Source organism: Lactuca saligna, chromosome 4 (assembly GCF_052625555.1).
Source record: "Lactuca saligna cultivar CGN05327 chromosome 4, ASM5262555v1, whole genome shotgun sequence".
In the NCBI taxonomy this organism is placed as follows: domain Eukaryota; kingdom Viridiplantae; phylum Streptophyta; class Magnoliopsida; order Asterales; family Asteraceae; genus Lactuca; species Lactuca saligna.
In genome coordinates, this window is record NC_136420.1 from 103844645 (window position 1) to 103868097 (window position 23453).

A 23453-nucleotide genomic window follows, 5' to 3' on the forward strand; every position below is an offset into this window, starting at 1 on the left:
GCTCTAAACGGGAAAGTCAAAATACCATCTAGGCATAAAATTAGCCGTGATGTTGCCAAGTTTTATGTTGATGAAAGGAAGAAGTGGTTAACTTTCTTCGCTAATCCACACAATATGATACACTTGACAATCGATAGTTGGACTTCATCATGTCAAAAAATGAATTACATGGTTGTTACGGGGCACTTCATAGATGATGATTGGGTCATGCATAAAAGGATTTTAAATTGTAGACCAATAGATACTAATGTGGGGGAAGACGTGGGACGTTGTTACTTGAATGCATATATGAGTGGGGGATAAAAAATGTGATGGCTATAAGTGTGGACAATGCTACTACAAATGACAAAGCATTGGAATTCTTGACTAACAAACTTCCCAACTTGTATAAAGGTGGAAAACTTTTCACGTTAGATGTGTGGCTCATATTTTAAACTTAATTGTGAAAGATGAGTTAAAATATCACAATACTCATGTGTCATGTGTTCAAAGAGCGGTGAAATACATTAGACATTTAACCTCTAGAATTAGGAAGTTTAAAAAATGTATGAAGGATTCCAACTTAGAAGGGGATAAGTTTTTATGTGGAGAGTGTCCAACGAGGTGGAATTCGACATTCAAGTTGTTGAAGAGTGCTTTGAACTGAAAAGATGTTTTTTTTTTAATATGAAGTTAAAGGTAAAAATGTTTTTTTTTGTTATTTCTTATAAATAAATGCTTTTAAAGTGTAGTTTTTTTTTTATTAATATTGATGTTTTTTGTTAAAAAATGCAGTTTTTATGTTAAAAATGCTGCTTTTTTTTTTTGGTTAAAAATACATTTTTTTTTTTTGTAAAAATTGTTGGTTTTTTTTTTTAATAAATGATGTTGTTAGAGTGGAGTTTTGTTGTTGTTTTTTATAAAATAAAGTGTTGTTTTTTAAAAATGCAGTTTTTTTTAATAAAAATTGCATTTTTTTTTTAATTTTTACTTTTAAATAGTGTTGTTAGAGTGCAATTTTGTTGTTGTTGTTTTTTTTTTTAAATTAATAAAATTAAGTACAATTTTTTTATTAATAGTTTTTTTTTACTAATAGCGTTTTTTTATGAAATAAAGTGCAGTTTTTTTCTTTATTAAAAAGTGCATTTTTTATGTGTTCTAATGATAATGAGTTTGTATTTTTTTGTAGACACCTCATTTGCACGTGATGTAAGTAGAATCTCGTATCGTACCGATTTCGAAGTGATAGAAAATGTTATAATGTTTCTAGAAAAGTTCAAAACAAAAACGGAGATGTTGTCGGCTTCATCAAAACCGTTGGTACAAACTGTTTTCCGGGAAATTATAGATGTTGACCAACATCTAGAAACATATTCAACAAAAGTGCATCTTTGTCATATGATCCTGGACATGCATACCAAATACAACAAGTATTGGGGTTCAATAGAAAATTTGAATGATTTCACATGTTTTGTCGTATTATTGGACCCCCAAATGAAGTCCATCTTTTTATCAGCTATAATCAAGAAGATGATCGAAAACACGAGAATGAAAGAAAACATATTGTTGGGTAGCACCATAAAATTAAAGACGATGTCTACGGTGCGGGAAATTGAATAAAGAATGGAAAATTTATTTAAAACCTATAAAGAAAAATATGCAAATATAGGTTCGTCTCAAAAAATAAAAAAAGTTGTAAGTTGTGATATGGGTAACGATTTTTTGGACGCTTTCTTGATGGGACAAGGAGACATGTTGACGACAATCGAAAACGAATTGAGAAGATATTTAAATGAACCTAGAGTGACTTTTGATAATATTTCAACATCCTAGATTGGTGGAAAAAAATGCATTGCGTTTTCCGATCGTCGCTTGTATGGCAAAAGGTAATTCTACTATTTAACTTCATTTTCTTTTAGTTAAGTTATAAATTACTATATTTATAATTTTATGATGGTTTGTTGTTAGATATTCTATACATACAAGTGACGACATTGGCGTCGGAATTCGCTTTTAGTACTTGCAGTCGAGTTCTAGATGAGTATAGAACACGTTTGAATACGCCGATTGTTGAAGCTTTAGTATATACCCAAGATTGGGTAATAAAATCACGTAAACCCATCAATGATGATGATGAAGACATATTGAAGGATGATGACATAGTGTTGGGTAGTAAATTTAAATAATCTTTTATTTATTTGTTGTTTGTTAACAAATTTAGATGCTCATTATGCTTTGGTGTTAATTATATAGAGATTGAAGAGGGTATGGAGAAAAAAGAAGACAGATGGAATGGAAAGAAGCCGATTGAAGTTTAATTGTTTTTTTTTTCATAAGTTGTTTGATTTGGTATAATGGTAATTTGGTTTAGTACATGGTTATTATTAGTTTGGTACAATGATAGTTTGGTTATTACTATTTTGGTCCAATAATATTTTGGTAAATTTGGTTTGCTACTTATTACCTTTTCATTCATCTTCACTTATGTATTTTTATTCAAATTGTGCAAACAACAAAAATACAAATGATGGATATTACGTAGTAAGATTATAACTTGAAATAGTATGATAAAGACTAGAGAGTAATATTACAAACAAAACCCGAAACTGTTAACAGCAAAGATACAAAACTTAGTTTGTTACCCGAAACAAGACCGGATCGAAACCGTAAACAACACTGCGAAAGTATAATTCGGTCCAAAACCCGAAACCCGGTTTAGTACCCGGAACTGGACCGGACCAAACCCGGACCCGATACACCAAAAAACGATCCACTTTTCGGGTAAGGTAATTCATGATTTTCGGTCTTCGGGTCGGTCCAGTCCGGTTTCAGCCTGTTGCTCATCCCCGCTGCACATATTTCGCTGTTTAGAATACTCTCTTGTTTGACTAACTCTTTTGTTTGTATTTGTATATTATTTTCTAAGGGAATCTGATGGAGGCTATTTTAAGCCTAGTATGCAACTTTTGACACATCATTATCCCTAGAAACATGCTGTTGTATGTAACTAAATCTCTATAATTTTCTTAACAACGAGACCATATGCTGAGAACATTGAGTCACCCCCTCTCATTGACTGTCTAGTATTGTCTAAACTCTCTAAGTGAGATTTCATGATCCAAATAAAAAAATCGATAGAAAGGATTGGGTGTTTATCTTTAGTTAACTACCTTACCTGATCTTGTCATTGGAAGCATGCTTGTCGTATGCATCAAGTCTCATGTTTTGCTGAAACATTGATCATAACCCAATGGCTTACACTGATTGCACAGTCATCAACAAAAGAGTTACTTGTCTGGTCTTAAATAACAAAGGGTTGTTTATGTTCCTAACCCCTAGTCTGAGGTATAACATGATATCATTATGAGTTAACGAAGAATCTTTGATTCTAGACTGCAACTAAAACTCTATGATGCAAGAATTAAACCATTTCTTGCTGATGGGTTCTTTGTTAATGATTTACGCTGATTTCACCTCAGCATAATTGAAACAATCCATTCTCTCTATATTTTATTCTTTAGAATTTCATGATTCAACGTATGATACCAGAAACTGATGAGAATTTGAAAAATTTGTGTTGATGGGTACATTTCATATCGAAATGTATTACATGCAACATACCACTCTTGCCCTTTTTCTTCTAATAAAATTGATTAATGAGTCAGCGTATGAAACCACACGTTGATGAAATTTCGTAATACTATGGCAATGAATGGTAGTTTATGCCCACACTATCAAGACATATCATAATCCTCTTAGAATGCAAGCTGCAACTCTGATACTCTGGTCTTCTCCTCCAGTTCTATCTTTCTTCTTATGTCAAAAAGAGGGATAAACTAGCTAAAGCTGAAGAAACTCATAGAACTTGACAATTATAAATGGAAAGTCATCTTCTCAGGGGGATCATTCATTAAAAGTTGAAGAACTTTAAAAAGATGAAGAACTTGAAGTTTTCAATCTTACTCTTAGGGGAAGCTTAAGCTAAAGAATTCATTAGAAGATTAGTTTTGACATCATCAGATATGGGAGATTGTAAGATCACACCTTATGATCTGATGAGTCAAACACTCTACGCATCTGTCAACATCATCGTCTACTTTACTACCGGTGACAACATATCAAGGTTATCGGCGTCAACATATAGTATAGTTATTCAGTGTAATCTTTTGTATATTAGGTAACAATATAGATAAGTATAAAATAGATAGGAGATCTTGTATCTTTGTTTTGAAGATTAGTTCTTAGTATAGATAAGATACATTCCCTTAAATCATGGGATTCATATGTATAGATTAGTATATAATCTACATTAGTGTAAACTTTAATGTAGAGAGTTCGATTTTGTGTCAATCGTCTTCATGACAACGCGTCTTCTTGGTGAAGACAAAACCATTTCTTGGTGAAAGATCAATTTGAAGAACTCTCTGTGTTATTTAGCTATTATTCTTTATTTTCTTAGATTAAGTTTCACTTTTGTCTTTATACTTGAAGTGTATCTGATCAATACAAACTTTCACAACCATTCAACCTATCACTATAGAGTGACTTGATAAGATGTGATTCAAAAGTATATATGTCAACCCTTTTGAGAATCATGCACATAAACAACATTCATTAGGAATCCCTCAACCAAACAAATATTTCATTAGAACATCTTTAAATTCTTTTTCTTTTTCTTCCTTTTTTCTTTAGGCCCTCTTATATATTTCCAGACTTGGATAATAAACTACATATCTTCATTTTCTTTTCTCTACCCCATGCCATGAAATATGAACCAAATAAACTCAAGAATAAACCATAATGAAGTACAAAAAAATGAATGGAAGTGGAAATTAAACCCACTAAAATCCTGTTGATCGATGTTTCATGATCAATGATTTTAAAGGAGAAATCAGAATTAAGAAAATCTTTCAATAGTCCTTTGACTTCAAAACCGAACTCGATCAATCAACCAAAAGTCATTGAAATCAGACGTTGTGTACCTTCGATTCTGTAACAAATAATGAACCCTATAAAAGAAACCCATTACCCAACGAAAATTGTAGAAGAATATGAGGAAATCGCAAGAAAAAAGCATAGACCTTTTGTTTTTAATCGGTTATTTATAGGGGAATTTATGGGTACATTAAATGGAGAATGCTAACACTTATAAACGAAGTTGAAGATCATAGGTAATACAGTTATACACAAAGACGGAGAAGTGGAGTTTCTAGAAGGATACACGGTCTGGAGAAGCGGGTTGAAGATGTAGATGTAGTTGTGGTGTAGGTCGATAAACGCAAAAAAAAAAAAAAAAAAAAAAAAAAAAAAAAAAAAAAAAAAAACCTATAAATATCGAATTAGAATGGTTGTGATGCAAAGTTCGAGGGTTGTGAGTATCAAAACAATTATTCACGCACCTTTGTTATTAATAATAATAATTAGCATGGAGTTTTTGATTTACACCATTTTTGCTTCTTACCTATTGAGAGATTCTAAGGTCCCGTTTGATAGTTTCTGTCCGGGAAAGTGCTGTCTAGGAAAGTGTTGTATGAGAAAGTTTTCTGACTGGGAAAGAAACCATGTTGTTTGATTGTACATCTGATTGACTGTGTTGAATGATGAAAAATGATAATATTAACCTGTTGTTCAATACTGTGATGGATGAAATTTCTGAATAATTATAAAAACATACAATTGTCATATAAAATCAAAATTACCCAATAATAATTTAAAAATCCAAATATAATGTCGATTAAATTGTTTTTAGTTTATTGTTTTTTAAGTTGATGTTACGTTGTTATTCTTTTTAGCTATTATTTGTATAACTCAACATGTGATTTTTGACCCAGTTTATGTATGATAGTGGTCAGATGAATGAATTTTTATAGAATATATTAGGATGATTGTGTTGTCCCAAAAAAAAAAAATAATCAAATAAAAATGAATATAAAAATTAAGTAAAAGAAATTAAACATCCATGGATACTACCACCTCTGCCCTTACCTATTGCTTCCACCACTACCCTTAACCACCGCCTTCCATTTTTCTTAAGAATTGCGCCTCCCACCGCTACCCACCATCATAATCCACTTTCCTTTTTCCTTCCACCCAAACATCATCAATGAAGAAGCAACGTGACAGCTAGTCCCGTGAATCTCACATCTTATTTTTATTATTGGAAATTGCAAAGAAAATCCAAAAACAAAATCTAGTGCAGTTTGGAAGGTTGTAATCGGCATTCTACATAATCGATTTCATCACAATCGAATCCATGGTTTTATTTTGTTGGTGAAACTGAAATCATAAGGTATATAGAACAATAGATTCGATTTCATCTGATTTTTGTGTATGTGTGTGTTTGTGTGTTCTTCTATCAGCTTAAAACCCTAAGGTCGCGTTTAGTTACGGAAAAACAGTTTTCATTTTCTGTTTTTCGTTTTCCCTTTTCAGTTTTCGTTTTCCGTTTTAGTTTTCATTGAAAAATTTAGAAAACGAGTTTAGTTAAAACTTATTTATTTTTCATTTTCAATTTTAGAAAATTAAAAGACATTTTTAGATGTGTATTTGTATATCGGTCATCATTTTTAGAAAACGGTAGCGGTTGTAGGGTAGGTGTATGTGTGTGTGTGTGGTGGGGGGGGGGGGGGGGGGGGGGAATTGAAAGTGGGTGTGGGTAAGTAGGGATGTGATGAGTTGGAGGTGTTAAGATGATTTTAGGTAGATGTGGATTAGTGAGCTTTACATTGTAGGGTGTCAATTGTACATCATAATAAAACAAAATACTTGTTTCACAACATTATGAAACAAGTCTTTTGAGTTATTCATGGATGATTTAACAATTCATACCGAATAATTTTGCAATACAACATTTGAATTGGTTTTGGAATTCAATCTTTGTTATTTATGGAATAAATAACACACACATAATTTTGAACTTAATTCAACATTCTTGGTTTCTAACTGTTGCATACTTGGAATGTATGTGTTATAGGTATTACAATTTTCGGTTCTCATCTTTCAAATTGTTGGAGTTCTAAGCTGGGAGAAAACATGTCCGTCTGCCTCAACCACCATTCTTTACCCTCAACATTCTTCGGTCTCTCACCCTCCTCCTCTCGGTTTCACCTCCATGAAACCTTTCAATCTAGGCTCAAAAAACGCGTCCGAATCTCTGCTGTTTCTCCTCCGAATCAAAACCCTCCTCCATCTTCTTCCGTCTCAATCTTCCTTCCTTTCCTCCAAGAACAAGAACAAGAACAAAACAACTCACATACAGAAACCCCACCCGAAAAAGATGAATCAATCACCGACCCAATTCATAAATTCTTCAAATTACAAACATCTTCTCAAAACCCAGACCCTCCCCTCGAAGGCAAATTCACTCTCCAGAAAAACCGCCGCTCTTCCTGGCATCTCTCCCCCACCATCACCAACACCAACACCGAACCTGAACAACCTGAATCTGAAATAGAAGAACACGGAACCCCAGATATCAATATTACTGAATCCGAAACAGAATATGAAGAAAGCGGGGCGCTTGTGAATGAGGTTAGTAATGGAAGTAATTATATCAACGAACTTCTTAAAATTGCCAGGAATTTACCCGAGAATGTGACTTTGGGTGAGGTTTTAGCTCCGTTTGAAGGGAAATTAAGTGAAAGAGATTGTGTACAAGTGCTAGGGTTGATGGGTCAGGAAGAGGGATTAACAATGTGTAGTTTATATTTCTTGGAATGGATGAATCTACAAGAGCCTTCATTGGTTACACCCTGGGCGTATACAGCTTTATTTCCTGTGTTAGGAAGAGCTAAAATGGGTGACAAGATAATGATTTTATTCAATAATTTACCAAATTCCATCGAATTCAAGCAAGTTCATGTATATAATTCCGCGATTTCAGCCCTTTCTGTTTGTGGAAGGTATTCATTTTTCTTTTCTAAATTCATCGTTTCATACTTTCATAGCATAGAATAGATTTTGGGTTTTTCTTTTTTATACTGTAATTTTGGGTTTTTTTTTAGGTATGATGATGCTTGGAGATTGTTTGAGATGATGGAAACCCACAACATAGAACCAGATCATGTCACATGCTCAATAATGATCACAATCATGAGAAGAAAAGGCAACAGCGCCAAAGATGCATGGGAGTTTTTCGAGATGTTGAACATGAGAGGACTCAAATGGAGTTTAGAAGTGATGGGTGCTCTTATAAAGCCCTTCTGTGACGAGGGTTTAAAGAAAGAAGCCCTAATCATCCAATTAGAAATGGAGAAAAAAGGAATCGCTTCAAATGCAATCATCTACAACACAATCATGAACGCATACAGCAAATCAAACCAAATTCAAGAAGCCGAAGGTCTATTTGCAGAAATGAAATCCAAAGGTATCCAACCCACAACAGCCTCATACAACATTTTAATCGATGCATACGGTCGAAGAATGCAACCAGAAGTAATTGAAAAACTCATGATCGAAATGGAAGAAACCGGTTTACACCCCGATGTTAAATCATTCACATGTTTAATTAGTGCTTATGGGCGTCAAAAATCAAGCGATTTAGCTGCTAACGCGTTCTTGAAAATGAAAAAATTCGGTATAAAACCGACATCACATTCTTACACTGCTCTAATCCACGCGTACTCAATCACGGGGTGGCATGAAAAAGCCGATCTCACGTTCCAAAACATGTTACGTGAAGGGGTAAAACCGTCAATTGAAACCTACACGGCTCTCCTCGATGCATTTCGGCGTGTGGGTGACGCCGAATCTTTAACAAGAATTTGGAAAAATATGATTCGTGATAGAATCGAAGGAACGCGTGTGACATTCAACATTCTTGTTGATGGATTTGCTAAAAAAGGAATGTATAGTGAGGCTCGGGATGTGATATTTGAATTTGGGAAGATTGGTTTGCATCCGAGTGTTATGACTTATAATATGTTGATAAATGCATATGCTCGAGGAGGGCGTGAAAGTAATCTGCCACAGTTGTTGAAGGAGATGGTGGTGCTTAAGTTGAAACCGGATTCGATTACTTATTCGACTATGATTTATGCGTATGTTAGGGTTAGGGATTTTAAGAGGGCGTTTTATTATCATAAACAAATGGTGAAAAGTGGGCAAGTGCCGGATGCGAAATCGTATCATAAGTTAAGGGCGATTTTGGATGTGAAGGCTGTGACTAAGAATAAGAAGGATAAGAGTGCGATTATGGGGATAATAAGTAGTAATTTGGGTTGGGTTAAGATTAAGAAGAAAGCAAAAAAGGATGAGTTTTGGAAGAACAAGAAAAAATGGTCTCGGGATAGTGGTTCGGATTCGGTTGAGCGTAGGCGATCTTAGGATCTTGACCTTTGATTGTGTTATGTTTTGTATGTACATTGTTATTTTCTATAATCAGCCCATTAATATAGTGTTGAGTTAGTGTCTTTTACCTATAGTTGTTTTGGTCTTTTTTCTTTGTTTATGTATTTTGTTTACATAGGAACTTAGATTTAGTAAAGAAATTGTTGTTTTTGGTATTTGTGCCTTGGTTTACTAGTCTGGTGTTGTAATGCTTCCTAAATTTGAATCATAATGCGGTTAAATTTGATTCTTATTATGATTATTGTCCCCAACATTATCATGTGAAAAGTTGTATAGGGTAAATAGTGGGAAATAGCAATGCACAATACTCTTTCTACCAAATATTAACAATGTACTTTATTTTATACCATAATAGCAATAGCAATGTAGTTACATTTCTTTACCCATAACAACATATATATATATATATATATATATATATATATATATATATATATATATATATATATATATATATATATATATATATATATATATATATAGAGAGAGAGAGAGAGAGAGAGAGAGAGAGAATTCCTTATTTTTTTTACATATAATAGCAATATAGAATTCTTTAATAGCAACGTGCTTATATTTCTTTACACATATATAACAACATACTTGGGGGCGGTTCAACCAATTTGGAGCTTTAAGCAAACAAAAAATTGGGGCCATTCGGTTTTATAACTTAAATGAAAGGTAAGCAAATAAATTCAAAGCTCAAACCCTTAGTTTAATACACCAGCACTTTACCACAAGGCCAAGCTCCAACTTGTCTTTGTAATCCTATATATATATATATATATATATATATATATATATATATATATATATATATAATAATAATAATAATAATAATAATAATAATAATAAGCTTTAAAATTGGGGCCCTAAGCCCTTGCTTAGTTTTGTAAAGGGTAGAGTTGACCCTCAACATACTTACAATTCCTTATCTATAATAGCAATATAATTATGCTTTTTCACAGATAACAACCGTGTAACATACCCTTGTAGTGAAATGTCTTCAATATTGTTTAAAGGTGTTAAGCTTCCAATAGCTTGGGCTGGGCTAGGTTTACCATGGCCCACAAGTCCCAACATGAAATTGAACATAATGAATTAATGAGCACGTTACACGTTTGATAAGCCCTGACATTTCGTAAGACGGGTAGAAGTAGCACAAGACTTGATATCCTAATGAAATCATCACAAGCCCAATTCGTAACTGACTGCTAATGGGTTGGGTAACATTACCAGAATTATTTTTATTGTTTGGTAGGACTTTATTTTGTGGTTCCCTTTTGTCTTATCTTGAAGAGTATTTAATATTTTGGTAACCGCTAGTTTGTTAGTTTGTTATTGTACACAATCATATTTGGCGAATTTACATATTTAGTCACTCTAGGTTTTATTTTTATTTTTATTTTCTTGTGTAATAGGTTATTAAAGTTTTCTCTGTCAGTTATACCATTATGTGACTTGATACAGAAAACCGGTTACTTTAATGATGTGACATTTTAAATTAAATTTTTATATATTTTTTGGAACCCAAAGATCATGCTCACAACCACAAAAGATATCACAAGCTTATTCTTGGATCAGACATGTGTACCTCTGCATCTTCGTTCTTAAGGCTATCCGGAATGGAGCGACAAGTCATGCGTGAGTTCCTATATGGCACACTAAGTCACTCGTGAACACCGCCCTAGGCTCCGGTGGGTTCGATGTGGAGTGGTCATGGAGATGGAGAAAGACGTTGCATTTGATTGGCTAAGCTCTTTTGACCTTTTCTTTTATTTTTCTTACTTGATTGGCTAAGCATTATTATTTGTATTTAATCTCATGTAAAAATAAAAATAAATAAATAATGTGGAGTGGTAACCATTTCCAAGGGTTAGTGTTTTGGTAGTGAATATGTAGTAAGGATGAAATGACGCATAGGCGGAAACGCTTTTCTAGTGGGTTAGTCGTGACCATATCCCTTAGCCTAATCGACTAATAAGTACCAAAAATCACAACTCCTCTTGAAATCGGATTGTAGGAGCCTTCAAGGTAGGGATGACGAACACCCTCTTCTTTCTAGATCTATCACCTCCTTCTCTTATTCTCCCTATAAACCTAAACCTCCCCGCAAAGTCTCTTTTCCGATACACATCCTTCCTCTATGAGTGGAATAAAGAGAAAGCGTTAGAGGGAGAAAGTAAGTGAGATCGAAGGAGGTTACTAAGTCACGATATCAGTGAAACTTGATGGTTGTTGCCACCTGATGATTTTGTACCAGGTTACTGATGGCGGAGAGTGGTGTGGAGTTTACCCTAGCAAAGCCTAGGATGGGATCTAGTGTTGGGAGCCTTATCTATGAGGGGGATTGTATGAATATAAAGTGACTTGGTGGAGTCAAAGCAATCCTTGAGGAAAATACATATAGATGTGGAAGGTAGTATGGGTTCGTACTATTGGAAGCAGAGGATCCATACTTGATTCAGGGAGAGTTGCGATGAAACCAGGAAGCTTGTGAGTTTGTGATCCCTCGATGTATATTTTGATGCACATTCTAATGGTTTGTTTGGTCTATTTTCAGTATGGTGACATTGCGAGGCAGATATGTTGGTAGTTCTGGAATAGGGGAGGGTTGGGACTTAGGATCTGGAGCCAGGCAGCTAGATGACCAGACAATGGAGTTCATTTCGTCTGAGATTACGCGCAATATCCTTAAGCAGACTCTTGTGATCTTTGGCACGGTTAAGGAGGGTATTATGGAGATTCTAGATGAACGGTTGAGCGTCTTTTGAACAGAGATTGTGGCCTTTGTTGAGGCGCATTCTTTGACCTTCAGGGAGTTCTGGGCATGTAGAGATCTAGATTATCACGGGGCGAAGGACCCGATAGCGAGCAGGAGGTAGTTAGCGGATGTTGATAACGCCTTCCGCACCAGTCGTTGTACCTAGGAGGACAAGGTTATACTAGCTTCCTGCCTTCTGAAGGACAAAGCACGAGACTGGTGGGAGGAGTTAGGATGTGCATTGGGTGATGATGTTGTTGATGTGATGACCTGGGATGATTTCTCGACCAGGTTCCGAGTTGATTTTGCACCAATGATTGAGGTGCAGTAGTTGGCGTGAGAGTTTTAGGATCTCCGCCAAACTACGGAGACGGTGGCTGAGATCGTCGCTATGTTCCGGGAGAGGGCATTCTGGTTACTTGCCATCTCCCACCGATTACAAGACAAACCAGATATTCAATCATTTTTTTAGAGAGATTTTAAAAAAATTTCCCAAAGAAATACCAACTAAACTGATACTTTTCTACAAAAGTTTATATATAGTAAGGTTATTTCGTAGTCAAACCAATTGATTTCATACTCAAAATTGGAAAAAAAAAATTTCCATAATTTCGCAGATGAACTAGAGAGGAAATCGCAGATGGACATAGTCCATCTGCGATTTTAGCCTGCTTAAACCCTATATATACACAAAAAAAATTGAAAAATAAAATCATCTGCGAATGTACACGTGCCTAAAGTACAACTGTGCTTTAAGCACTTGTACATTCGCAGATGGAAAACCAAAATCACAGATGAGACTATTCCATCTGTGAAATCAGTAGCTAATTTTGCAATTTCGATTTTTTTTGGCTAAATTTGTAAGATCATTAGTGTATTTGACTAATTTTATCATTTTCTCTTAAATATAATATCACACGACCATTTTTGTAAAAATAATATTTTGTAGATGGATAATCTAAGAATTTTTTTTTTTGTGAAATCACAAATACCTAAGAGCCATCCGCAACTTCCTCTTGCTTTACATGTGATTTTAGTTTTTTTAATGTACAAATCACTAATGCATGATGTATCATCAGTGACTTGTACATTCACAATTAGGATTAGAACACCTTAGCTTTAGTCTCTTTTACTTTCCTCCAAACAAAATTTGAACCTTAATTTTTTTTTTAACAAAAATCATATATAAACCTATCCTACATGTATACAACAATAAAACATGAAATATTTACATAATTAATAAACTTTTAGAAAGAGTATAGAAGATTTTTTCAACTTGAAAATGTGAAAAATGAAGTTTATTTTCAAGTTTTAAGGCTTACAATGAGCTAACAATTTTGATGATTTTATAGGTAGTATAGGTAAAAGCATAGATGAGTTTTAATCATCGCTTTTTATGACTAAAATTGATAATATCTTAAAATTGGTTAAAAGTAGCTAAGTTATTAATAATTTTGATTATTTTTATAACTTTTTTTTTTAAAGTTATCCGGTTATAAAATTTTAATTTAGTTAAAAAATATAATATTAATATAAATAAAAATTATATAATGTTTTTTCTAAACATAATACGGTGAGTTTTTTTTTTTTGGGTCCACATTGGTATTTGGTAAATGGGTCATGAGCAATGGGAAACAATGAACCAATCCAACAACGAAGCCCAATAATATAATATACATCATAAGAGTATACATTAGAAATCTGACTGGCGGAAACGTAGCTGGGTGATGACTGATGAGTAGAAGCAGAGGAAGAAGAGGATGAAGCGATTCTTTCAACCAGTGCAGAAAGATGCGTCTTTCAAGAAACCAACACTCTCTTCTACTTCTTCACCATCACCAGCCAACGATGGCGAAACAGAAGAAACAGCAACAGCAACAACAACACCGGTCGAAGAAACCCCAAAGAAACAACCCACAAAGTTCTTGACTTGGAATGCGAACAGCTTCCTACTTCGCGTTAAAAACAACTGGCCCGAGTTCACCAAGTTCATCGACTCCATTGATCCTGATGTTATCGCCATACAGGTTCCATTTTGCCCTAATATATCTTCGTCTTATTAATCCCTCGAATGCTGTCAAGAGACGAGGGTTTCGTAATGGGTTCTTGTAGGGACATTCAGATGTATGAATTTTGGGCTTATGGAACCTCAAACTAAACCTGTTATGTTCTTAGCTGTGTTGAAATTTTATGACAAATTTGGTGAATGCGATATATATTTCATGAGAAATCTAATGTTTGGTAGGAAGTAAGGATGCCTGCAGCTGGTGCTAAAGGCACTCCTAAAAACCCTAGAGAATTGAAGGACGATAACAATTCTTCACGAGAAGAAAAACTGGTACTTGATCATCTTAAAATTTCAAGATTCGAGTTTTGTTTTCTCCAGTTTTTATACATCTTTTTCCTCCCAAATTGTGCAGATTATAACACGAGCCTTATCAGGTCCAACATTTCGAAAATATGACGTATGGTGGTCTCTTTCTGATTCAAAGTATGCTGGAACTGCACTGTTTGTAAAGAAGTGTTTTCCACCAAAGAAGGTTTCTTTCAATCTAGACCCCTCAGGTACTCCACTTTTTTTATAAAATGATTGTTAAACTTATATATTTTTTTGCTTATTATGCAAATGCAACATTATTACTTATTTGGATGTTGTAATGAATTGATAACGTCACGTCTTTCTTCTTCATAGTTTCCAAGCATGAACCAGATGGCCGAGTCATCATAGCTGAATTTGAATCATTTCGCATAATGAACACATATGTACCAAATAATGGGTGGAAAGATGAAGAAACTTCATTTCAAAGGAGAAGAAAATGGGATAAAAGGATGAAAGAATTTATCTTGCAATCTACCGATAAACCCCTTATATGGTGTGGTGATCTTAATGTCAGGTAGGTACCTTCCTTTTGCTAGATATAAAAACAAAAACAACCAAACACTATCTTTCAATAGCCCGTTTTGTTATGTTACAACTGATCATGTGAATGTCATTAATTTGTAGTCATGAAGAGATTGATGTCAGTCATCCAGATTTTTTTCGTACTGCAAAAATGAATGGTTATGTTCCTCCAAACAAAGAGGTAATGGTGATGTTATTGAAAAAAAATATGTCAACAATTTCGCCAATTAAGTTCCAAGAATTGACCTTCAAACTTCCATCTACTGTAGGATTGCGGACAACCTGGCTTTACTCTGTCTGAAAGGAAGCGTTTTGGTACCATTCTCAAAGAGTACGTATATAAATATAACTTATAACTTTTACCTGATTTACATCTGACATGATACTTTTGGAGCAGTGTAGTGTGGGCCAGGGTCAGGGTCAGGGTCAACTTAGGGGTTGCTTTAGGAATAATCCTTTTCACAAGATATAATGTGTGTTGTTTTTCAGGGGAAAGCTAATAGATGCATATAGATTTCTTCACAAAGATATAGACATGGAGCGTGGCTTCTCATGGTCTGGCAACCCTATCGGAAAGTATGTAGTATCGTTGAAGTGGTTATTTTCATAGCATCTTTATTTATTTATTTATTTTTTAATGTTGTTTTTATGGATTTACTTGTAGGTATCGTGGGAAAAGGATGAGAATTGACTATCACTTAGTGTCGGAGAAACTCAAGGACAAGATTATTAAATGTGAAATGCATGGCCAAGGGATTGAATTGGAGGGTATGAATTCTTGATTTTAAAAAATTGTAAAATTTTGTCTGAGTCCAATGCATGCCAAACAGAGTACAATTTGTTTGTTTGGAGCATGTTAAAGTGTCTTTAATTTTGTTGCAGGATTTTATGGGAGTGATCATTGTCCTGTTTCCCTTGAGCTTTCTGAGTCAACCATTGATGGTAATGACAGTGAAAATCCAATTCCAGAGTGATCACGTATTGAACAGAAACTAGTTTTATTAGAGCGATTGGTTAGGTGCTGAATATGTTTGTGGTGGTGTTTAACTTAGAGCTAACTATGGGTGGCTGTATTGGTTGCAGTGTGTAAAAATGCGTATGAATTCTTGATTTAACCATTTTGTTGGGATTAATAGTTATATCAAGTTTTTGGTAATTGAATGTCATTAGGGTTGAAAAGTGAAATTCTATTGTGAAATTATTTGCGATTTACATATATGTTTTATAATGAGTTTTTAGCTTTTGAAACAATCTCAAATTAAAGAAAAAGTGCAAGTTTAACGCTTCCTAATTCAAACCCCACTTCAAATTCTTTGAAAGGTTTTACAGTTTATGTTTTATGTCGTTATATACATTTCAAATACTTACAATTTCAATGGAACAATTCTACTTACTATATATTTTCTAACTTTCAACTATCATTGAGTTACTCCAAAATTTTAAATTTTGTAAGATATTTTACTCATATTTACCTATCGTATTTGAAAGTGTGTTTTACTATCTAGTATTTAGTGTGGTAAGTTAATCATTTTTTACTATTTCATATATAAGTTACTTTTAATGTAATTAATTTACTAGTTTACCGGTTTATGCAACTGTTGCTTTGTTATCTCCATATATGGTATACTAATATTTAAAACGGATAATGAATTAAAAGGGCAATATACATTTTCATTTGTATATATTCGGATACTGAGTGTTTTTTTTTTAGTCCATATTTTCCCTTTTAATTTGTTTAACTGTATAAATTCAATCCTGGTAAACAAAGTAATAATTTAATAGGGTAATATATTTCTTATCATGTACACATTTAATCCTTAATATCTTTTTTGTACATTTAGTCCTTAATATCTTTTTTGTTGTAAAATAAGTCATTGTTGTTTTTATACATATTTAGTACTTATGACCAGCTTTTTTAGGTTTTTCTCACAACATCCTATATAGCACAATCATTAGTGATGTGTCCGGAGTTGTTGATGCTTATGACCACTATGACCTTAGCTGCTTGGTTGTTTAGGTCTTGTTTCGTTTAGATCTTGTGTTTAAAACGTCGTAACTTCTTCATACGATCTCAGATTTTAACAATCTTTATATCTACGCGTTCATATTTAATTCTACTACAACTTTCGTTTTGGTTACTCCCGTTAAAGAGTAATATATTTTTACTTACAATTTTATAATCGCAAGTAAAAATATATTACTCTTTAATGGGAGGAATCTAAACAAAAGTTGTAGTAGACTTAAATACGAACGTATGAATACAAAGATCATTAAAATCTGAGATCATATGAAGAAATTATGACGTTCAGCAAGACCTAATCACCAAACAATCGAGACCGTAGTGACTATAAGCATGCACATCCCCGAACACCTAATTAATGATTGTCCTAGGATGCTATGAGAAAAAACTTAAATTAACTGTTCATAAGTACTGAATGTGTACAAAAACAAAAAACAAAAAGACTTATTTTGCAACAAAAAAATTAAAGATTAAATGTGCAAAAAAAATATTAAGGACAAAATGTGTACAAACTACAACGTGAGAAATATATTATCTTATTAAGTCATTTTTTCCGGCTTACCTGTCATAAGGATTAAATATGTACCTGAGAAAATATCGTTATAATGAACGAGGAGTGTCGTCAATTGGTAAATTCATTTTTTTGAGAGTTTGCTGCTTCAGAGAATCGAGATTGAGTTGGTGTTAAGCAACGTACAGGGTTAAATAAGTTGAATGAGCAAATATGAACAAAAAAAAATCTAAATGATCAGATATGTACAAATAAAAAATATATTATTCTTTTAAGTCATTATCCCTATTTAAAAATTCGCAAATATAAATACATACTAAACAAATATGTTTACAGTGAAACTTGAACCCTTAACCTTAAGGAGAGAATACAACACTGGATACCGATGTGCTAGAAACCTTTGATAAAAAAAAATTATTTATATAAATTATTAAAATAAGAAAGATATTTTACATTTTTTTGTTGTCCCAATAAATAAATAATTTTGTTAAAGAAAAACAATTATGTAAATAGAAAAGAATGTTAAGAAAGAAAGGAAATAATTTCCGTAGACCGTGAAATGAAAGAGTATATAAATCAGCATATGACCGATTTCAGGTTTCGTCATATGCTCTTCTTCACCAGCCCACACAACTGCTACACCCTAAAAAAATGTCCCAACCGCCGGTTACTAACCATACCGCCGGCGTCCATACAAAACCTCAACTCTCCTCCGTCACCACCGTCGCTCAGGAAGAGAGCTTTAAAGCGCCGTCAAGACCGCATCCCCCGAAAATAGTAGTGCTAGCTGACCTCAACGTTGACCCTCCTACTGATACCGAAGCCCTCGATTCTTTTCCCAGGTCTTTCACATTTCTTTGTTTTCTCGGTCTTATATTACCATTTAATCTCTTAAACTCATTTTTTTTTGTTCGTCAATTTCATGAAAATAGTTAAGTGCAAATATGCAATCAATTTAATGTTCGGGAAAGTAACTCCCTTTCTGTAACATCAGAGTTATGCTTTGAATTTGGATGCCAAACTAGTGTTTATTAACTTCGTAATCGGTATGAGTTTAAGAAATTCATGAAGAAATTGCTAACCAGGAGAATTGTCGCATATAATTTCGAAGAAAATCAATGTTAGTTTTGCAACTCAAACAAATGTATAGTGCTGTAAGCAATAAAACGTATATAAATTTTTGGGCTAAATTGAAGGCGGAATCATAAACCTATGAATTCGATCCTTGCATCAACTAATCATGCATCATTTGATTTTGGATCTAAAACCAAGTTAACAACAATTAGATGAGGTTCCAATACAATGACTAATATCGATGTTGCCTCAAATCACTAATTCTGCAACTATTATGTATGTAACAGATGTGATGTATGTATTTTATAGGTTAAATAATGAAGACAACAATCAAGAGAAGATGAGTTTATTGGGGAAAGATTCTGAAACAGTGGAACTAGAAGGTAAACAATCTAAAAAACTGGTAAAATCTCGCTCACGAAGTGGTAAGATGGAGTATCCCATGGATTGTGGAGCTGATGCTGAAGGTGATCATAATGGTCCAGGTGTGCCTTCATCTCGTGAGGAAAAAGTCAGCAGCCTCAAAACAGTGAGTACTCATATTCATGTATATTCTTGTCAAAAATTGTATTAAATTATGTAACCTTTTACCTGAATACTTCTAGGGTCTGGTACATGTTTCAAGAAAGATGCCTAAAAATGCCCATGTTCATTTCATACTTGGTTTAATGTATCAAAGAATGGGACAACCACAAAAGGTAAGATTTTGATGACTTGATTCTTTCCTTACTTATATGTTAACATTGCACTAAGTTTGAAGGATTTGTTTAGGCAGTTTCAGCATATGAAAAGGCAGAAGAAATCTTGCTTCGTGGTGATGAGGATATTGACAGACCAGATTTGCTTTCTTTGGTTCAAACTCATCATGCACAGGTGCATGCATTATTACATATTTACCCTTCTGCACTTTTTCCAAGATTTCTAATGATCCATTTGTATCAACTTGCAGTGTATATTGCTGGGAAGTTCAGAAGACTATGGTTCAGGGAAAGAACTTGAGGGTAAGGAGCTTGAAGAAATTCTTTTCAAATTAAACGAGTCAATGAAAAGTGATGTTAGACAAGCATCTGTTTGGAACACCTTAGGCGTTTTGCTACTTAAAGCAGGCCATTTGCAGGTAAAAAAATGTTTTTTTTTTTTTTTTTTTTTTTTATTTCTCACAATTAAAAAAAAAAAACAATCTAAGACAGTTTTATTGTTTATATAGAATGCTATATCAGTACTTTCATCTTTGCTGGTGGTTGCCCCTGAGAACTTGGATTGCATTGGGAACCTTGGAATGGCTCATCTTCAAAAGTAAGAAACTTTCATTTTACATTTTTCTTTATATCAATAATACAAGTATATTGTTATTATGGATAAAACATAACATATGTTCATCTGTATATGATTCAGTGGAAACTTGGAACTTTCAGCAAAATGTTTTCAAGATTTGATCTTTAAAGACCAAAACCACCCGTCTGTTTTTATCAACTATGCTGCCCTTCTTTTGTGCAAATATGGTTCCATAGTCGCAGGTATGTTTTTGAAAATTATCAAAAAATGTTTTTTTTTTTGAAAAGTTATTAAAACGGGTTGAATTCTCAGGTGCAGGGGCAAATGGTGATGATGGGGGTTGTGAAGACAGAGTCAATGGAATTAATGTTGCTAAAGAATGTCTATTAGCTGCTGCAAAAGCAGACCCAAAAGCTGCTCATGTGTGGACAAATCTTGCTAATGCATATTTCATGGCTGGTGATCATAGAAACTCTGGAAAGTGTTTGGAAAAGGTGATTCATTCATTCTTTATGTATCCTCTTTCCTTTCCTACAAAAATACAATTGAAGTTTGACTTTTTTTTTTTGACTTGGTCAACAACAGGCTGCGAAATTGGAGTCAAACTGTTTGGCGACTCGATACGCTGTTGCAGTTCATAGAATCAGGGAAGCTGAAAGGTCACAAAATCCAAGTGAACAGCTTTCATGGGCTGGAAATGAAATGGCTTCAATATTAAAGGAAGGGCCTGGGGAGTCTATTGGTGTTGAGCTTCCCATAGCTTGGGCTGGGCTTGCTATGGTCCATAAGGCCCAACATGAAATTGCTGCTGGATTTAAAATTGAACAAAATGAATTAATGGAGGTTCAAGAACGAGCACTTTATAGTTTAAAACAGGTAAGTTACGTTTATACTTTATACTTTATAGATTTAAATATACTGTCATATGATTATGTGTATAAAAATGTTAGGCAATATCAGAGGACCCTGAAGATCCAGTACAATGGCATCAACTAGGGCTTCACAGTCTGTGTACCCAAGACTTCAAAACATCAGAAACATACCTCAAGGCTGCAGTTGCTCGTGACATGGAATCCTCGTATGCTTGGTCAAATCTAGGTAAGGTAAATAGCAATGTACTTTTAGGTCATTTTGTGATATTTTCCTTTTTTTTTGACTGAATGTAAATAAATGGCCAGGCGTATGTCTACAACTATCGGACACGTCATCTTCACAAGCCGAACAAGTATATAAACGGGCCTTGTCGTTAGCAAAGGCCCAACAAGCACATACAATATTTTGTAATTTAGGAAACTTTTACAGACAACAAAAGCAATATGAATGTGCAAAAGCTATGTTTACAAAGTCGTTAGAGTTGCAGCCGGGTTATGCTCCTGCGTATAACAATCTAGGGCTTGTATTTGTTGCTGAGAGGCGATGGGAAGAGGCAAAATTCTGCTTCAATAAAGCACTTGAGGTTGACCCCTTGCTAGATGCTGCTAAATCTAACATGATTAAAGCAATGGCTATGTGTAGAGTTTGTGCACCGCTTCTTAGTTGATTAAGTTTGTATGTGAATCGGTTGTAATGATTTGTACATTATTGCATATATTTAGTCAAGTTTTAGCTATTGTTTTTAATTTCTTGCTTCAGTGTGTTGATTAAAGGCTCACATTTTTTCTTAATGTTAAATCCGTTCAAGAGAAAGATTGCTTTAAATGACCTCCGAAATATGAAAAATACACCCATGGAGAACCCATAGTAGTAAAATAAGTTGAAAGTAAGAAGGGGACAGTAGTAAGATAGATCGGGGTGACAAATCGTGTGATCGATTTGTGTTTCTATCTAACATAACACAACACGATAATGTTTTATGTGATATGAACACGACACGACACAATGTCGTGTTTTTTAACTTACACGAAAACAAACGAATTAAAAAACGATATATACGACACAACACGAAAAATATAACATATATTAAAAATTAGTTTATTTAATGAATATTTTATCAATATAACACAACAAACACGAAAAACACGATGAAGAACTGCTAAATCGTGTCAATTTCGTGTTGAATTTTGAATACAAACACGACACGACTGTAGTGGCGATTGAATCGAGTATAGAAACGAAATTAGAGTAAGAATAAATTTAGACACAAGATCTAAATAAAATTTGGTTGGCTCGTTGTTTTGCTTATCAAAGAATACAAGAGGATAAGAGAAATGTTTACAAGATTAGAATCAAAATCTTAACCTCTAGATGTATCCATCCCATATTTATAGAGATACTGAAAGCACAAAAAATACAACGGACTAAATATACTAAGCTTCGAAACATAAAATGCCCTTGTAATAATATTACAAACAAACTTCGATATTACAGACAACTAAGAAATATTCGACACCTCACAATAACATTCGAAGCTCTACATTCTCCCCTTTTGTGAGAGATGTCGAGTCTAAGTTGTTAACACCTTAGCCATTTGATGAATCACCCTTCGTATCATAGCATACCAGTTAATGATCTTCCGAATTTTAGCTTTCTCATTGTCATTATTCTTGGCACAACTGTTCATACGAACCATGAGATTCGTGTAATAAGGTGTTGTATACCTTTCAACATCACACGCTTGAAACAGGAATTTAGAATTATTGCCCTTCTTGTATTTCCCAACAAAAACAATTCCTAAAGGTTTAAAGTTAATCTCACCATCTTTGAAATCATTAGCCTTACTCAAAAGCATAGTTTGTGGAACAATGATTTCTCTATCCAAAGACATTGTCAACTCAACATCTGTTAAAGCTAATGCTCCATAGTATCCATCGATGAACACCTTCAGATGTGCAAAAACATTCAAAAAATCTTCCTTGCTTGTCACTTGCAGTTTCTCTAAATCAACACCCTTTATTATCAACGCTACAAATAACAAATCATGAAGATTCATTAGTGGAAAGTCAGCAACCGAGAAGTCAAATGTGACATTGTTTGCTCGGACTGTGTGATATCGATAATTCTGGAGCATTCCCTTGAACAGAATGTCTTTAGTTATGCCCCGAACCCGAACTATCTTGACCAAAGACCATATATCTTCTTCTTTCTTCCCAAGTACACATGAAAACGAAACTTCATACACCTGTACTCAAGTTTATCCTTGTACTTGTGAGCAAGCTCGAACTGCTCATCTAGGAACATCATTTTGTTCACTGGGAAATCTAACTGATTCATGTTGGATTTCACAGTATTGAAGCTTTTCTTGGGAATCTTCTCATACTCATGCATTTCTCTAGAAAAAACCAAGGCTTCAATATATTTGATTATAATGCTTTATAGGATCACCTTTGTTGAGACCAGGTGGATCATTGGCTCTCAGTCGAAGTATACTCTGAACTTGTCTTTGCTTCTCTATCTCTTGTTCCATTGCAGCTTTCTTTTCTTCCTTCAAAAGTTCAACAATTACTTCTTTCCCTTTCCCTTTATCTACTTTTGTACACATGGGTTTCGAAGATGAACTTCTACCACCAATCACAATTCCCTTTTTCAAAGGCACTGTTGTTGTTGTTGAGGTTATTGAATTAGTTTTGCTTGGCAATGAGACAAG

At 34.0% G+C, this 23453-nt stretch overlaps 3 protein-coding genes across 4 annotated transcripts; all 3 read left to right on the forward strand.

Annotated features, from left to right (window-relative positions):
* The first annotated feature begins 6881 nt into the window (after positions 1-6881).
* On the forward strand, positions 6882-9562 carry EMB1006 (Pentatricopeptide repeat (PPR) superfamily protein). The gene is made up of 2 exons (XM_078990980.1): positions 6882-7880; positions 7983-9562. The coding sequence occupies exons 1-2, from the start codon at positions 7012-7014 to the stop codon at positions 9301-9303; spliced, it is 2190 nt and encodes a 729-aa protein (XP_078847106.1). The 5' UTR covers positions 6882-7011; the 3' UTR covers positions 9304-9562.
* Positions 9563-13799: 4237 nt separating this feature from the next.
* On the forward strand, positions 13800-16146 carry LOC145042537 (DNAse I-like superfamily protein). Its single transcript, XM_078990982.1, has 9 exons — positions 13800-14115; positions 14334-14426; positions 14509-14653; positions 14781-14982; positions 15093-15171; positions 15260-15321; positions 15480-15566; positions 15655-15758; positions 15873-16146. Exons 1-9 carry the CDS (start codon positions 13849-13851, stop codon positions 15962-15964), a joined length of 1131 nt encoding a protein of 376 aa, XP_078847108.1. The 5' UTR covers positions 13800-13848; the 3' UTR covers positions 15965-16146.
* Positions 16147-18129: 1983 nt separating this feature from the next.
* Positions 18130-21489, forward strand: LOC145042538 (tetratricopeptide repeat (TPR)-containing protein). 2 transcript variants are annotated; one of them, XM_078990983.1, is made up of 11 exons: positions 18130-18363; positions 18905-19124; positions 19201-19293; positions 19367-19468; positions 19545-19712; positions 19803-19891; positions 19991-20112; positions 20183-20364; positions 20456-20746; positions 20821-20968; positions 21049-21489. In XM_078990983.1, exons 1-11 carry the CDS (start codon positions 18173-18175, stop codon positions 21408-21410), a joined length of 1968 nt encoding a protein of 655 aa, XP_078847109.1. In that variant the 5' UTR covers positions 18130-18172; the 3' UTR covers positions 21411-21489. The 2 variants fall into 2 exon arrangements, with proteins under 2 accessions (XP_078847109.1, XP_078847110.1); XM_078990984.1 differs by having other exon boundaries at positions 20821-20973; positions 21049-21248.
* The last annotated feature ends 1964 nt before the right edge of the window (positions 21490-23453 follow it).

Bases quoted from the DNA above. Each gene is read 5' to 3' on its own strand.
- EMB1006 (XM_078990980.1), top strand. From the start codon at position 7,012: ATGTCCGTCTGCCTCAACCACCATTCTTTACCCTCAACATTCTTCGGT. The intron at 7,881-7,982 runs GTATTCATTTTT...GTTTTTTTTTAG, and splicing joins GCCCTTTCTGTTTGTGGAAG to GTATGATGATGCTTGGAGAT.
- LOC145042537 (XM_078990982.1), top strand. From the start codon at position 13,849: ATGAAGCGATTCTTTCAACCAGTGCAGAAAGATGCGTCTTTCAAGAAA. The intron at 14,983-15,092 runs GTAGGTACCTTC...ATTAATTTGTAG, and splicing joins TGTGGTGATCTTAATGTCAG to TCATGAAGAGATTGATGTCA. The intron at 15,322-15,479 runs GTACGTATATAA...GTTGTTTTTCAG, and splicing joins TTTGGTACCATTCTCAAAGA to GGGAAAGCTAATAGATGCAT.
- LOC145042538 (XM_078990983.1), top strand. From the start codon at position 18,173: ATGTCCCAACCGCCGGTTACTAACCATACCGCCGGCGTCCATACAAAA. The intron at 19,892-19,990 runs GTAAGAAACTTT...TATATGATTCAG, and splicing joins GGAATGGCTCATCTTCAAAA to TGGAAACTTGGAACTTTCAG. The intron at 20,113-20,182 runs GTATGTTTTTGA...TTGAATTCTCAG, and splicing joins ATATGGTTCCATAGTCGCAG to GTGCAGGGGCAAATGGTGAT.